The sequence below is a fragment of the Pelecanus crispus genome, chromosome 10 (assembly GCF_030463565.1).
Source record: "Pelecanus crispus isolate bPelCri1 chromosome 10, bPelCri1.pri, whole genome shotgun sequence".
NCBI lineage: Eukaryota > Metazoa > Chordata > Aves > Pelecaniformes > Pelecanidae > Pelecanus > Pelecanus crispus.
This window is the reverse complement of record NC_134652.1, coordinates 37,449,828-37,463,756: the sequence shown is the minus strand read 5'-3', so window position 1 is coordinate 37,463,756 and position 13,929 is coordinate 37,449,828. Positions and strand designations below refer to the sequence as shown.

Below are 13,929 nucleotides of genomic sequence, written 5' to 3'. Positions count from 1 at the left end.
TAATAGGCGGCTAATTAGAACAAGGCAAAAGTAACAGGTTGTGTATGACCAGGAACGCTGCCAGATCAGCAGGTCCTTATTGACAACCAGGACGGCTTTAGGAGAGAAGTCAGCAATCGACGGCACACAGGCAGATTTTTGAATAGAGCCTCGGCAGCGCTGGGATCTGCAGCAACTTCAGAAAGGTCCCTCCTTGCAGCTGCGGCAAAGACAGCACCTGGGCTGCCTGACCAGCACCAGGTCAGAAGCCTTCCCCGGCATCCCAGGCCTTTAAGCTGCATTTGGCAACTGTTTGGAGCACGAGGGCACAGCACCTCTACCCGGTGTGTTTAAGAGCAGGGTATCTCCTCCCGCCGCAAGCAAGGAAGTTTGCTGCTTTCTTGCTCTTGGTTCTGGCACTTCAATTGCTCACGTTTTTACCGAAGACACTCATGTGGAAACGCTTTCACAACTATTTATTTTGGCCAAAGTTGTAACGTATATCTTAGTAAGACACAAGGAAACAGAATTCTAAGGACTCTGGGAAAAAACCATTTAGCCAAGCTAGTCCATTTATTGAGCCTCTATCAGCTAGGTTTGGATTAACAGGGGGGGAAAAAAGAAAACACTGAGCAACATACAAAATAAATACTGAAAATAACATAAAGTTCCCTTCATACGGATAAAGTTTTCTGGGGACAAAGGTTAGAAAGGATAAAATATATTCCAGTTGGAAGAACGTGCCTCAGGTTTCTTAGAAAAATTTTCCTAAAGTGATTCTCTTAAAAGAAACAATTTTCATACAGCACTACATTTAGAAACTGAACCATATGCTGAAGGAAAAACCGGTAAGGGAGAAAAGGTTTATATTTACATACAGGACAAACAATACAAAGCATTAGCTGGACATTCACTTTACATTTAAAGTGTATACCATTAGTGTGGGTGAGCTACTGAACCGGAGAGCTCCGAGTTTCTCGTGAAGTTACGCGACCGCAGGCTCTAGGTGCCCGGCCGACCTGCTGACACCTTAGTTCTACCAATCAGTACGGAAGCTGTCTGACAGCAGTGGTTTGGACAGATATCATTTTAATAGTGCACATTTCCTTCAAGGCAAGTATTTATATGAACGGACAGAGTTTTGCTCTTAGCCTCTCCATTCTTGTTGGAAGAAGACCCACCATCTCCTTACTGAGTTCTAGTTCAGTTTCAACGGCACGGACAGCATCTGGGTACTTCTCACAATAGTCTACCAGAAATGTGTAATATTCCAATGATGTCTGCATGTTTTCCAGTTGCTTTTTGCTATCCGAAGTAATGAGCTTACCATACAGTCGTGCAATATGAAATTTAGCCACCATCGCAGGGCGAAGAACATCTTCCTCGAGCTGTTCAGGAAACACCTTATCTGGGTTCCTCAAAGAATCTAAGAAGAGTTCATAATATTTGATCGCTAACTGAGCCAGAGAATTAATTTTTTTAATTGTGTGGGAGTCTAGCTCCTCTAACCTGTTACCGATAGCTACCTTTAAATCCATCATCTCGTAATAGGTGTCGGCTAGTTCAAACTGAAGCTGCCTACTAATCAACAGATAGTACTGTGGATTCAAGTCTGCACATATAGGCTCCAGCATGTCTATTCTACGCTTGTGCATTTTGCAACGTCTCTCATAGTCTTCTTCAAAGAAAGCAAGTACCTTAAACAAAGCACTGTGATCCTGAACAATTTCAATATGGTCAGTAACGTAACCATCAACCTGAAAGAACTCTTTTGCTTCCTGAACATAGTTCTGACCAACTAGGAAGATTTCTCTGGCTTCTTGAAAATCTAAAGGATATACGCTGCTCACTTTCTCTTCCATGGCTAAGACAGAGTCACATATATCGCTCGTCCCAAAAAGGACAGCTTTTTTCCTGCCCTTCTCTTTTTCATCCTCCTCTTTCTTCCTTTGGGCTTTAAGTTCCAATTGCCTGTCTGGATCCAGTTCTCCTATGTTATCCTGAAATGACAAAGCATACTAATTAAAAATGCACGTGGCTTACCAAGAGTGCCTTACACTGAACCGTTTTATTTATGAGTTACCTTTGAAATACGAACTAGTTAGCAACAAGACAGAAGAGAAGACACCTTGGCATATTAGACCTTATATTTACAAAATACCATGTAAATTACAGTCTCAATTCTGTAAAAACATAAGACTAAGACAATTTAGTCTCCCCACCCTCTGCGACAATATAGCCAAAACAATAAATGTAAAGCCCAAAGGCCCTGCTTCTGCAAAGCATTTCAGCAAATGCTGTTTTAAACATTCCAATGAGCAACTAAATGAATGAAATGAACACCTGAATGAATCAAAGGCTTGAATGAATGAGAACACCAGCACACAAGACTGTTGTGTATTAAGATGTTCTTACTAGCAATTAAATAAGAAATGATCTGCCAAATCAAGCTGCAAGAAAATGCAGCAGAGAGAAGTTTGTGAAGCTGCTGTACAAGCAGTGCACTGATCACACTACAGAGCTGATCTCCTCTCTGTGCTTTTTTCTAAGTCCTGCATTAAAGTCCAAGCATACTATGAAACACCTGCTACACTGCAAGCATCTATTGTATTCTTCATTCAGCAATTGTTTATCATTTGCTACCAACTATGAATTGATTCCTGTTACAAACGTCAAAACAGCCTTTGTTTCTTTTTAATCAATGACAGCTACAGAACAGCTTTTCACTTACCTCAAGTAATTTCCGAGCGCTTTGCAGGAGATTCAGGCAATACTTAATCCAGCACCTTGCAATTTCAGCTTTTCTCTGTCGAAGGTCTTGTTGGTCTTGCTCCGTTTCATCTATTGAATGGACATAAACACATAAAAACCTTAAGAGAAGTGAAGCACTCCAGAAAGAACCTCAAATGTTACATGCAAATACGTTATTTGTATTTAATTAATTTTTCCTCATTTTTAGACAGAAAGATGTTCTCCATGTTAGTTTCTGTAACAATTCTGTAAACTGTCATTTTGGTAGAAAACCATACAGATTAACGTGGATCTGTCATGCGTGAATTCTTCCCCAAAAATAGATCATAACCTATGTTTAAAAAGACCTTTGATCTTGGAGGTGTTTTACTGGAAAAGATTTTCATGTCTCTAACAAGAGACAGAAATCGGGACAATTTGTTTTCTGAGATTCAGGTGCCTGCCCAGTAATTGTTTCTGAGGATGACTAGGGCATTAGTATTGCAGTGGGCCCCAGGCTTGCTACCAAAAAAAGGGAACAAAAGTAGGGGAAACTGCCTTTGGGTAATCCACCTGGTACCAACATAAGATTTATTAGCTCTACAACTTCTGTATTTTTCTCCCCACAGTCTCCCCGCTGTTACAAGTAGCAGCACTGCTGATGTCTCAAGATAACGTTTTCAGATACCAGACTGATTTCAGAGAGAACTCATTTCCCAGTCTCTAGGCAGAAGGCAATGAGTCAGCTGAGCAACGGGGGGACGCTGGCATTCCTGTTCACCAAATAAAAAGCCAACTTCAGACTCTGATCCACTGTGTTCATTCTCTTTCATTAGAACAAATCAAGTTGTTCTTATTAAGGAAATAAGAACTGTTGCTAATCTAAGAAGGGGCACCTTTACTAAGTATCTCCATATTTGTTTATATTCCGATTAACATGATAAAATGAATGTGCTTGAGTGGCCAGTGCTGACTGTGTATTAAAGTTAGAACTTTCTGCATAATGATCTTCAAGTCCACAGCCCAGCTCTCTGTACCGTGAAAAGGAAGGGAAAATAGGACAAATGTTTACTCCATTGAAACAAACACAAATATCACTACTCCCCTTTGGTGTAGGAGGAAGTCAAGATAGAAGTAGTTAGTTGACTTGACCAAAAATTATGAAAGAAATCTATAAAGTACAACCAAAAATAGGACTCTTCCCTACCACTTCCAGTCTCACACCTGAATTTGAAACCATGACTGACTCTATGTTTCTATAACCTCATTTTTTGGCTTAAGTATTATATTAATGAACACTGACAACTGTGCAGTCAGGTAGCTATGGAAGCCCATAAACACTAATTCAGACCTACTGAATATTTCATAATATACTGTTTTCAAACAGCCTAACCAATTAGCATAACCTGACTCTCGACAGCCCTGTCTCCCTGAAACTAAAAGCCTTTGGACATCATCCTCAAAGTACTTAAATAGTAAGAAAGGCAACTCCACAGAGTGCTGTATTTTCTGAGCTAAGAGAAATACTAAAAGCAATGAAATTAATGTACTATCACTGAACTTCAATTAAGTAAGACTCAGTTGTGTCTATTCAGGTCATATTTTAACCTGAAATAACAACATCAAGTGGATTAAAGGATTTGTGTTCTAAACAGCTCAAACCATTAAAACTCAACCAATATATTCACTGTTCAAAGTCAGTTATGAACTCGCACAGGGGATACCCTGAGTACTTGCTCACTCTCTACGAGTTAAACCTCTATTGATCTGCAGCTTTCAGTTGCCTGAGACGCAGAATGTAAAAGGCTGTGCTGTAGATAAGCAAAGACTAAGCCTAAACCAGAGGATTTATGTTGCGTACTGACACTATCATGTAACCACAGGTCCTTAAAATTGCGGTCAATTCTCTAAAAGTTTCTTTTATTGATCTTTGCGCTGAACCAAAGTCATTCCTTTGCATCAATACCCAAAACAACAAGGAGGGGAGCTACAACTCCAAAAATAGCCATTAATGAGGCTGCAGCATCCAGCAACAAAAGACAATACAAGTAACGCCTGGATTTGGGGTTTTTAAGAGCTGCAGTTTCCCTCCCTCTTTTAAAACTATTCCCAGGAAGCCTCTGGTTTTGTTCATTGAATCACTGCCCTCTGATCACGGAGAAGCAAAGGCAGGCTGCATTTTAAGCACATGTACAAGGACAAACAGGTGAACAGAGATCTTGCCACTATTGAAATGGATATTGGTTTAAATTTCACTTTTATTCCGGTATGCTTTCTGAAACACCAGCAAGAAGCACTTGAGTCACAACACCACAGGGTTTACTCATAGCCCATCTTAAGCTGTAGTAGCAGCTCTTCAGAAACATTCCACTTGATTGTTAATTAAAAAGGTGTTAGAAAATTAACACTGCGAAAAGTTTTGTACACACTGCTAAACTTCTAACATCGTGTATCAATGATGCTTAATTCACAATATTTTATTGAAAACTTTTATGTGAACTTACTGTCTTCAGCAGATGGCACCTGTCCAGCTTGGCTAAAGATGACACTGGCCGCTGCTAAACAGTGTCGGGACTCCATAAAGCATTGCTGAGAGAAACAGAAAGAGCAGCGTTTATCACCGGTATAAGCAGCCCAAGCACTGCTCTCAGCTTGGCTACACCCCCCGCCTCAGACAGTAAAGATACATGAACACAAGGGTAATGACAGAACTGAGAGGCTCTGCAGCATATTCCCCTGGACACTGGAAGAAGAAACACAATTTTTCCACGTCTACTACTCAATACAGTATTTTCTAACCAACCATTTTCCTCTCTACCACAGCCACAATAGCAATCCTTGCTTTTAATACTACATACATACATTGTGAACATTTTCACTGTTCTGATCTATGCTACTATCATTTCCTTGCGGTAAAGGAAGTGATGTCTTGCGGTAAAGATTGTATCACGGGGTGTTAGTCAGAATGAGCTGGACGTACAAGTCAACATTATGAGTCAGGTCTAGATTCCTTTACTCCTATTTGACAATGCATTGTTTAATGATTAGTGCTATCAATGCATCAAAAAGACATGACACAAGTTATTACTGAAATTAGCATTAGCTGTCTTAGGTACGGCAGAAGTCTTTTAAGCATCAGGAAAGAGCATCTGAATAGTCTGGAATATAAAAATTCCTAAATAAAATTGAAGCATTTCCTAACGTAGTGGATTATTTAGAGCCAACGCAGATGTGCGGAAGCAAACAGCTACCATCTTACGCATTCGCTTTGACATTCACATAGGCTCAAGTCTTAAGCACATGCTAAAGTACAAAGGACAATAATTTATAGGAAATATACAACATGCAATACCCCAGTCCTAAGATGTTTTTGTTTTTAAACTCTGCATTGTAAGAGAACAATATGATTATAAGAAACAATTTAAAATTAAGAGATTACTTAAGTTTTACTTAGAAGCATCATGTCACATCACTGCTAAGACTTCATAAACTATAGAGCTTTTCTAATGTCTACACCCCTGCTCATTTTTCCTACTGCCATCACAACACCACAGGAAAGCGAAGCCACTATGTCCTCTTCAGAAAAAACTAACAGATGTTTCATGTCAGAAGACAACGTGGGCTTTTACAGGAGGACATTTTTAATTCAACGTGGTACCCTCTCTCAAACAGCTGTTTAAACAATCGTCTGTCTTCGACAGTTACATTTATGATGCAATTACAGCAGAAAAACATTTGGTATATTACCTTAGAGAGATAGTACTGTGACAAAGTAGCAGCATTGAGTGCCCATTCTACCGGGTAGTAGCCACAATACTCGAGCTGTCGTTTAAGAGTAGTATGGCAATACTGAGCAGCCTTCTCAATCATCTCCAGGTGTTGGTAGACTTGTGCCAGATAATACAGAGTATGTGTATAGGCTTTTTCAAACCTGGAAAAAATACCGGTCTCTTTAGATTTCTTTTTTTTTCCCCCTCCCTAAATACACCCTCATAAATTAAAAAAAATAACAATAATCTAAGTATGCTGTTACACACCCACCTTTTGGATCGTTCTTGGTCTGTGAGTTTTTCTTCTTCTGCCATGAAATGTTCACTGGGATCCAGGGGAGGATTTCCATCCTGCAAGAGTACATGATGCATTCAGTAAACTACATTTCTCTTACTTTGTAACATAGTGCTCCCTCTTCTGGCTGCAGGCCATTTACCGTTTTTCACTCCCAAATTCAACAAAACTTCACATAACACGTCTACACCTATCTGAATGTCACGCACACGGTGCAATTCCACAAAACTCAAGAGATTTAGAGGAAGAAAGCCACAATTCCACATGGAATTACAAGGTTTTCAGCTTGTAGAAGACTTCTGCTTACGTGCTTTAAAGCAATGCATGCACCAGAACACTCAACCTGGATTCTACAAGACTGTAATTGGGTGTCTTTAGTTTATACAATAACATAATGGTTTTTAAAGCATCGATTTAATACTGAGCATGCCTTCAAGTGTGAAATATTCATTTGCCCAGCTGCACTAATCAGTAACAAGAAAACATCCTGCAGGAAGTAATGCAAAGAACATGATGTGCAGAGTCCTCGGCAGACCTGCTGTAAAAACTGCTCTTGCCACTGTGAAATGACTCCCTTTATTCACAAGCTGGCAAGACTGTTTACTCAAATATATGAACGAGAGACAGCAGGCAATGTCTTTGGAGGATGAAGCTGCTAAGCCTTGATATAAGACATGACCTACATGCAACTTATTAATGATGTGAACTACTTCGTTTAGAAGTTTGGGGGTTTTTTTAAACCATGAGTTCTGTCAGAATCCTTACACAGAGATAGATCTCATGACACATACAAAATAGTTTATTTTCCTTGATCAAGAATGGAAAGTAAGATACTGCTCTGCACACAGAAGTAACTCTGATTTTAAACTTATTTTTCTGCGTTCTGTGACATTAGTTTCCGAGATGAATGCATCGGCGACAGCTATACATCTTTCAGCAGCGCTCTGTTCAACCTTTCCTTAAAACAACTGTCAATTAATTACAGTCAGCATAACTGGCAAACCCAAGAGATGAACACTGCTTATGGCTAAGTTTTATTAGTTTGCGCTTATCTAATTTCCTTTGTAATTGTGAATAAGTTCAGATGCCAATTCTAACATACTTTAAATGAAGATGTCTGTCTTAAAGGTGGCTTTTGACCATCGCACAGTGCATCCTGAAGGATACTCAACATGTCTGCTAGTAACAGAGCCCAGTTTAGTATGCAATTTTCCTAGCCCTTTCCTAAAGCCATTAATATCGTAGCTCAAGAGAAAGTAAGGCAATAAATAAGCAGCAGTCCAGAGAAATACTTTTTTTCAGATAATAGGGACTCAAGCAGGGACAGGAGCAACAGTAGAGAATGCATTAACTTTAAAGGGAAGAAAACATAGTCTCATGTTCATATTTCTTCTCATTAGAATTTGTTTGTTTGCTTTTAATGGAATCTTTTTATTCAAAGATGAAAAAATGGGTCTGAAACAGTGACAAATAAAAGTATGTTTAACCTACCAGAGAGGTAAATTTTTTTTATATGACCTTTTAATCTTTAGGGTTTTCTGTTTATACCTCATTAGTTTTGAAGTTGTGAATTTATAACCCTCCATCTTGTTTTCTTTAGAGATACAAAGGCTTACCACCTTACAAAGGCTCATAAACCTTCCAACAAGATTTGCAGTGTAGTCTGGCAAGACTAGAGCTGATATTCCTGCAAAGAAAGCAACTGAAATGACACAGTAAGCTAGACCCTTGTCTCTTTCCTGTATCTATAGATTTATCATCTGATGTCAAGCCTTATGCCTGTAATCATCCTGAGGAAAAGCTCTGCAACGCTCCTCTTGCAGGCAGACTTCATTAGCCCAAGCTCTTGCCCCTAGAGTTTAGCACCCTCAGATTTTCACTGTACTGCATTAAACAAACAGCTTTCCTAATAGCAAGATATTATTACAATAAGTAATTATTTTCTGAAAATAATTTTAAAATAGATGTGAACTCAAAACATTCAGGAGCAGAAAGTAAAAGAATCTTTTAACTCCACCAAAATAAATTTTTTCTTGCAGTTGCCTTGGTGGTGCTCTAGTTGTATTGGGGGGGGGGGGGGGGGGGGGCGGGGAACCAACCCCACCCCATTTGTAAGTTAATGAGACCCAGTTAGTAAACAATTAATCCACCAGTTCAGGAAGATGCCTCAATCGCCAACAGTTTACCAAAGGTTCCCAGTCAGGAAGGCTTCCTGACACCTCAAAAATGGGGAAAGTTAAGAAAAGTATATTCACGTTTTTATAATTTCTGAATGACAAATGTTGACACGGCTGTACAAATCCTAAAGATCAAACACCACTGCAAGGAACTCCTTATAAACCATAAAGCAGCTAGACAAGCTTCCTCAGCCCCTGCTTTTCTTTTTTTTTTTAATTCTTTGCAGATTATGTCAAATGCAGTTCAGTCTTTTCAGAGAAACAAGACAGAAGCCCAATAAAGTTACACAGAAACAGTCTTTTGGTGTAGTTGCTTTAAAATAAAAACAAAGTCTTTAGACACAGATACATTTGACTATATAATGCCCTGAAATAAAAGGGGCAAATAAAAAAATGTTGGGGAAAAAACAAGTGATCTGATGCGGGCTTATTGACAGTCATGTGTATATACCCTAGCCAGGCAGCAAAGCCCCAGGAGGTATATTCACTAGCCCTTACCCAACAACAAATGCAGATAACTAACTAAAATTAACCCTTTCAGAAAAAGACCACAGTAAAAACATGAAGCATTTGGCAGCATTGTTTAATCCACTGAAATATATGGTACTACTGGTACAATTCTATAATCACCAGAGCAAGTGCCAGAATCTTTTAGAGGCGATGTGGAAGCCAACAATATCATGCTTGGCTGGGTATAAATATCTAAGTTGAACATCAGGAATTAATTAGAGAGAGGATCTGTAGAGAGATGTAGTATCTCTAGTCAGGCCAACCGATCCAGAGGACAGAAAATAAACACACAAGCTTTTCGGCACAACTGTTTTTTCCTTTTTTTCCTGGATCCACTACCTCTCCGATCACTGCAGGCCAGCATGGCTAGAAAGCTGGTAATACAGCAGGAAGTAACCGATAAAGAGTAACCCATTCTAAAACTTCCACAAAAATAATCCGTGCTATAAACCAAGTTCATTTAAAACCCAAACTGCAATTTCATTAAACTAAGTTCTGCCCAAGCTTTACAGCTGTCCTGAGACACAGCTACTGCTCCTTTAAGGCCACAAATGTTTTTAGCTCATTCCTGAACTGTCCCCGAGGCAAGTCAGCTAGGAAGAGCTTTGCAAAGAGCTTAAAAATAGCACAAAGGAGTCTTTGTTGACACAGAGCAGAACAGCAGAATCCACAACTCAAAAGGTTGTTTAATATGCATCAGAGGTTTAGCCGTTTGTAAGATTGTCCTCTTGGATATGGAACTAAACCACTTGCCTCTCTGCAATATTGTGCGGTCAGAGCAAACCGTGCAAATATTAGTTTTGTTTTCTTTTCCCACTGAAAGCAATGGATTGACCTTTTACAGCATTTCCAAGGTAAGACTAAGAACAGTCTTAATTAAAAGCCAAATTCTACCTGGCTTCAACTTTGGATTATCAAAGAGCTTTCAAAAAGGACCATTATTTTTGAGCAAAATTATTTTCCTAAATAAGTCCATTCTGAAATTAGCAAGTGATCCTCTAGTTTGTCTCTTCCTATGCTAGCAGTACAAATCACTTTTCAGAAGTATCATAGCAGCCAGCATAAAGCTCAGAAACTCAAATTCCACCATATGTCTTTTCAAAGATTACTAAAACTAGAAGTGGCACATCAAAGTAAGACCTGCCACGATATTGATAAACACAGTACCTCTTTCATGTATTGATTATACAAAGCTTCTGCAGATTCCAAGTAAGTTTGCGCAGTTTTAATTTCATCCCTTTCAGACCACAGGATACCTAGGTTGTTCTAAAGGTAAAAGGAAAAACAAAATAGTTATTTTCTCATTATGTTCCATTTTCTCCAAACAATTTATCAGTCTTCATCCTTATATATATATATACACACACACACACATATGTTCTAATACAATGGATTTTGAAAGGCAAAAATTGTGCCCAGCCATTTCTTTGTGAATTGCTTGAAAAGGAAGGTTCGCGCACATACAAATACATATGAAAGTCACCTAACAAACTGCAGTTTTCTGTGTTTACTCTGCTAAATTAGGACTGGTGTGTTCAAATAACAAGCTGTTTCCACACAGTATGTTCTGCATCCGACTCATGCAGCTTTTATATCACATACAAATATCATAAAAAGAGCCAAGGAATTAGAAATTTGTCATCATGACTCTGTAGAAAAAATTAACAGGAAAGAGATATGCTAGGAATGAATGCTTGTGTATTTTCAACAATGAAAAGACATGAAAAGAACTGTTAAGATGCAAAAGCTATGGATTGCTGCCTTCAAATTTCAATTACATCAATGTACACAGTAACTTGTTACTGCATCTGTGAATCCACCTTTTACAAAAAAGTACCTCTAATTTTATTAATAAAGATGAAGGCATTAATAACAATCCATGTCTGATGTGCTAATTTAATTCCTAGGCAGTGTTGTTACAAAATCCAACAGGGCTAAAAAAAACCAAAATAAAACTTAAAAATTGAGTTAGAATGTGTAGTTGTGTGCCAGCATTGTGTCCCTTTCAATTCAATTAATTTTATTATTTTTAAAAGAAAGCATCACATAGTATGATGTTTATGAACAGAAATACTTTGCCCACGGCTGAGTAGTGGAACGGACCAAATTTAATTAGACAGAAACTGTCATACACATCCTTATACAGAAGCTCAGAAATTAGAAGTAGGCCCAGCAAGAAAAAGGAATGCGCCTTCTTTCAAAACAGAAGTCGGTGCCGTGACAACATATTCTATACAACCTAGAACATACCAATGGAGAAATACAGCCACTGTTGACAATTACTGCTTTTCTATCAGATTTTTTTTTTTTAATCGAATACTCAAGTCTTTTACAGCCCACGGGACAGAAAGCTGAAGGCACGCTGATTTATCGTCGTTGCTCTCAGCTGCATGCCTGACGATAGCAGACTCGTCTTCTGTTGGACCACAGCACTTCACATGCGTAACACAGGAACTTTATCCTGCTGTTTCCTAAGGGCCCCAAAACAGGAAAACCCATGCAAAGGACAGCATTTGTCCCACAGAGAAAAGTACTGCTTTCCAAGAGACCAGTTCAAAAGCACAGTGGAATTCCTGGCCCTCAGCCACAAAAACAACAACTCCCCAGCAACACCATTGGGAAGATGTTATCTTATTTTGACTGGCTTCTCAAGCAATCTCCAGTCTTATAATGGGTAACAGATTTATAGCAGTGTACCCAAACCCATCACACTGAAGGACAATGAGCAGATATAACCTCACGAATTCCAGACAACTCAGTTAATTTAACCAATGTAAGACAAGTCACTGTTTAACTAGCCCTTTTCCACATGAACACACAATTCCTTGACAGTTTTGCAATATTTGACAAGGAAGTACAATTGAGCCTAATTAGAGCAGCCATTTTTGACAGAAACATCTAAATAACTGCTCTATTTAATTTGAAGTCTAGAGATAGATTATGTAACTATACATCAGCTGCCGTGATGGAGTGCTTGAGCAAAGACCCAGCCCTTTTGTGAATCTTCATATGACAAGAACTGATTTTGTTAACAGTATTACTTTCTTCTGTATAAAGAGGTGGTATTATCACTTCTAGCCCTACAAAACTGTACTTACTCATCTGGAATAAAAAAATAACAGATTAAGAGATAAGAGGCAAGGCTGAAAAGCAAACAAGTGACAACTTTTGAGAACAATTTACCTTTTCAGGACACTGCACAAACAAAAGCACCCCCCAATTTTACTTTGACAACAAATGACCATTAAGGAATCACAAGTTCTGGACACACTGAGGTCTTCTACTAATTTATTCTTGCTCAGTTCATACAAGTTGTATCTCACTCTATCCTGAGGAGTACACTGCTTTGCCAACACCCAGTTTCTATTACGAGAACGCACTAGTAGGTGCTCTGCGTGCCCAGAGGCATCAGCAGCAAGCCTGAAAGAGAAGAGCATCCCTCCACAGCCCTCACCTGTGAATTATTTCTTCGAGCACAAAACAAACGCCAGCAGCCGTGACATTTATTACTGTTAAACAAGCCATACTGTTTAACATGGGTATTACCAGGGGACTGAAGTGCCGTGAATCCCCGTTTACCCCCTTTCCAGCCCGGACCACCACGCAGCACGGCCCACAGACGCGGCACCCCCCGCTCCGCCTGACCCCACCGCCCCACGCCACCCAAACACACCCCTGCCCCCCCGGCCCCCTCAGAGCCTCTGGCCGCAGGCTCCCAGCCCCGCAGCACGGCCACCCCCTTCGGCCCTCAGGGCCCCGGCCCACCTGGGCCTGTATGTAGAGGGAGACGCAGTCCGGGGAGAGGCGGTGGGGCTCGAGGAGCTGCGTGCAGCGCTGCAGGTGCTCCTCGCCGGCCGACAGCTCCTCGGTGTCGGTGTGGTTGACGCCCAGCTCGTACTCCAGCACGGCCCGCCGCACGGCCACCAGCCGCGCCTCGCCGCCCTCCTCGGCGGCGCTCAGCAGCTGCTTGACCTCCTGGAGCAGCGCCCGGGCGCTGTACTTGGAGCGGTAGGGCTCGGTCTCCGGGTCCTTACGCGACTCCACGGCCGAGAGCGTCCGGGCGGTGCGGAACTTCTCGCACACCTCGGCCCACCCGCCGCCCGCCGCCGCCATCTTCTCTCCTCCGGCCGCCCAGCGTCACGTGCGCCGCCACCTGACGCGCCGCCGGCCAATCACCGCCGCGCCGCGGGGGAAGCCCCGCCCCCTCTTCCCGCCCCGTCGCCATGGCGACCGCGGCGGCACCCCCTTCCCGCCCCGCGGCCGCGGCCCCGGCCCCGGCCCCGGCCCCCTCCTCTCCCGCCGCTTCCCATTTTGAGGGTTTCTCCCCACAGCCTCTGCGACGGGGTTGAGGGCAAGCGGGAGCACTGGCCCCGCGGCCACCAGAGCCCCCGCGCACAGGGGACGCTCTTGAGGAAGGGTACGGAGGGGCTGGATCTCAAATTTTTCTGGAAATGAAAATCTGGTTTAG

General features: G+C 41.2%; 1 protein-coding gene across 3 annotated transcripts; it reads right to left on the bottom strand.

Annotated features, from left to right (window-relative positions):
- Positions 1-415: 415 nt before the first annotated feature.
- KIFBP (kinesin family binding protein) lies at positions 416-13,574 on the bottom strand. 3 transcript variants are annotated; one of them, XR_012831438.1, is made up of 8 exons: positions 13,227-13,574; positions 10,629-10,727; positions 6,751-6,830; positions 6,457-6,640; positions 5,214-5,298; positions 2,711-2,820; positions 914-1,979; positions 416-483 (listed from the first exon to the last, which is right to left on the bottom strand). XR_012831438.1 is itself a non-coding variant. In XM_075717614.1 (7 exons), the coding sequence occupies exons 1-7, from the start codon at positions 13,572-13,574 to the stop codon at positions 1,101-1,103; spliced, it is 1,785 nt and encodes a 594-aa protein (XP_075573729.1). In that variant the 3' UTR covers positions 493-1,100. The 3 variants fall into 3 exon arrangements, 2 of the variants coding, with proteins under 2 accessions (XP_075573729.1, XP_075573730.1); XM_075717614.1 differs by lacking the exon at positions 416-483 and having other exon boundaries at positions 493-1,979; XM_075717615.1 differs by lacking the exon at positions 416-483 and having other exon boundaries at positions 493-1,997; positions 2,729-2,820.
- Positions 13,575-13,929: the final 355 nt, after the last annotated feature.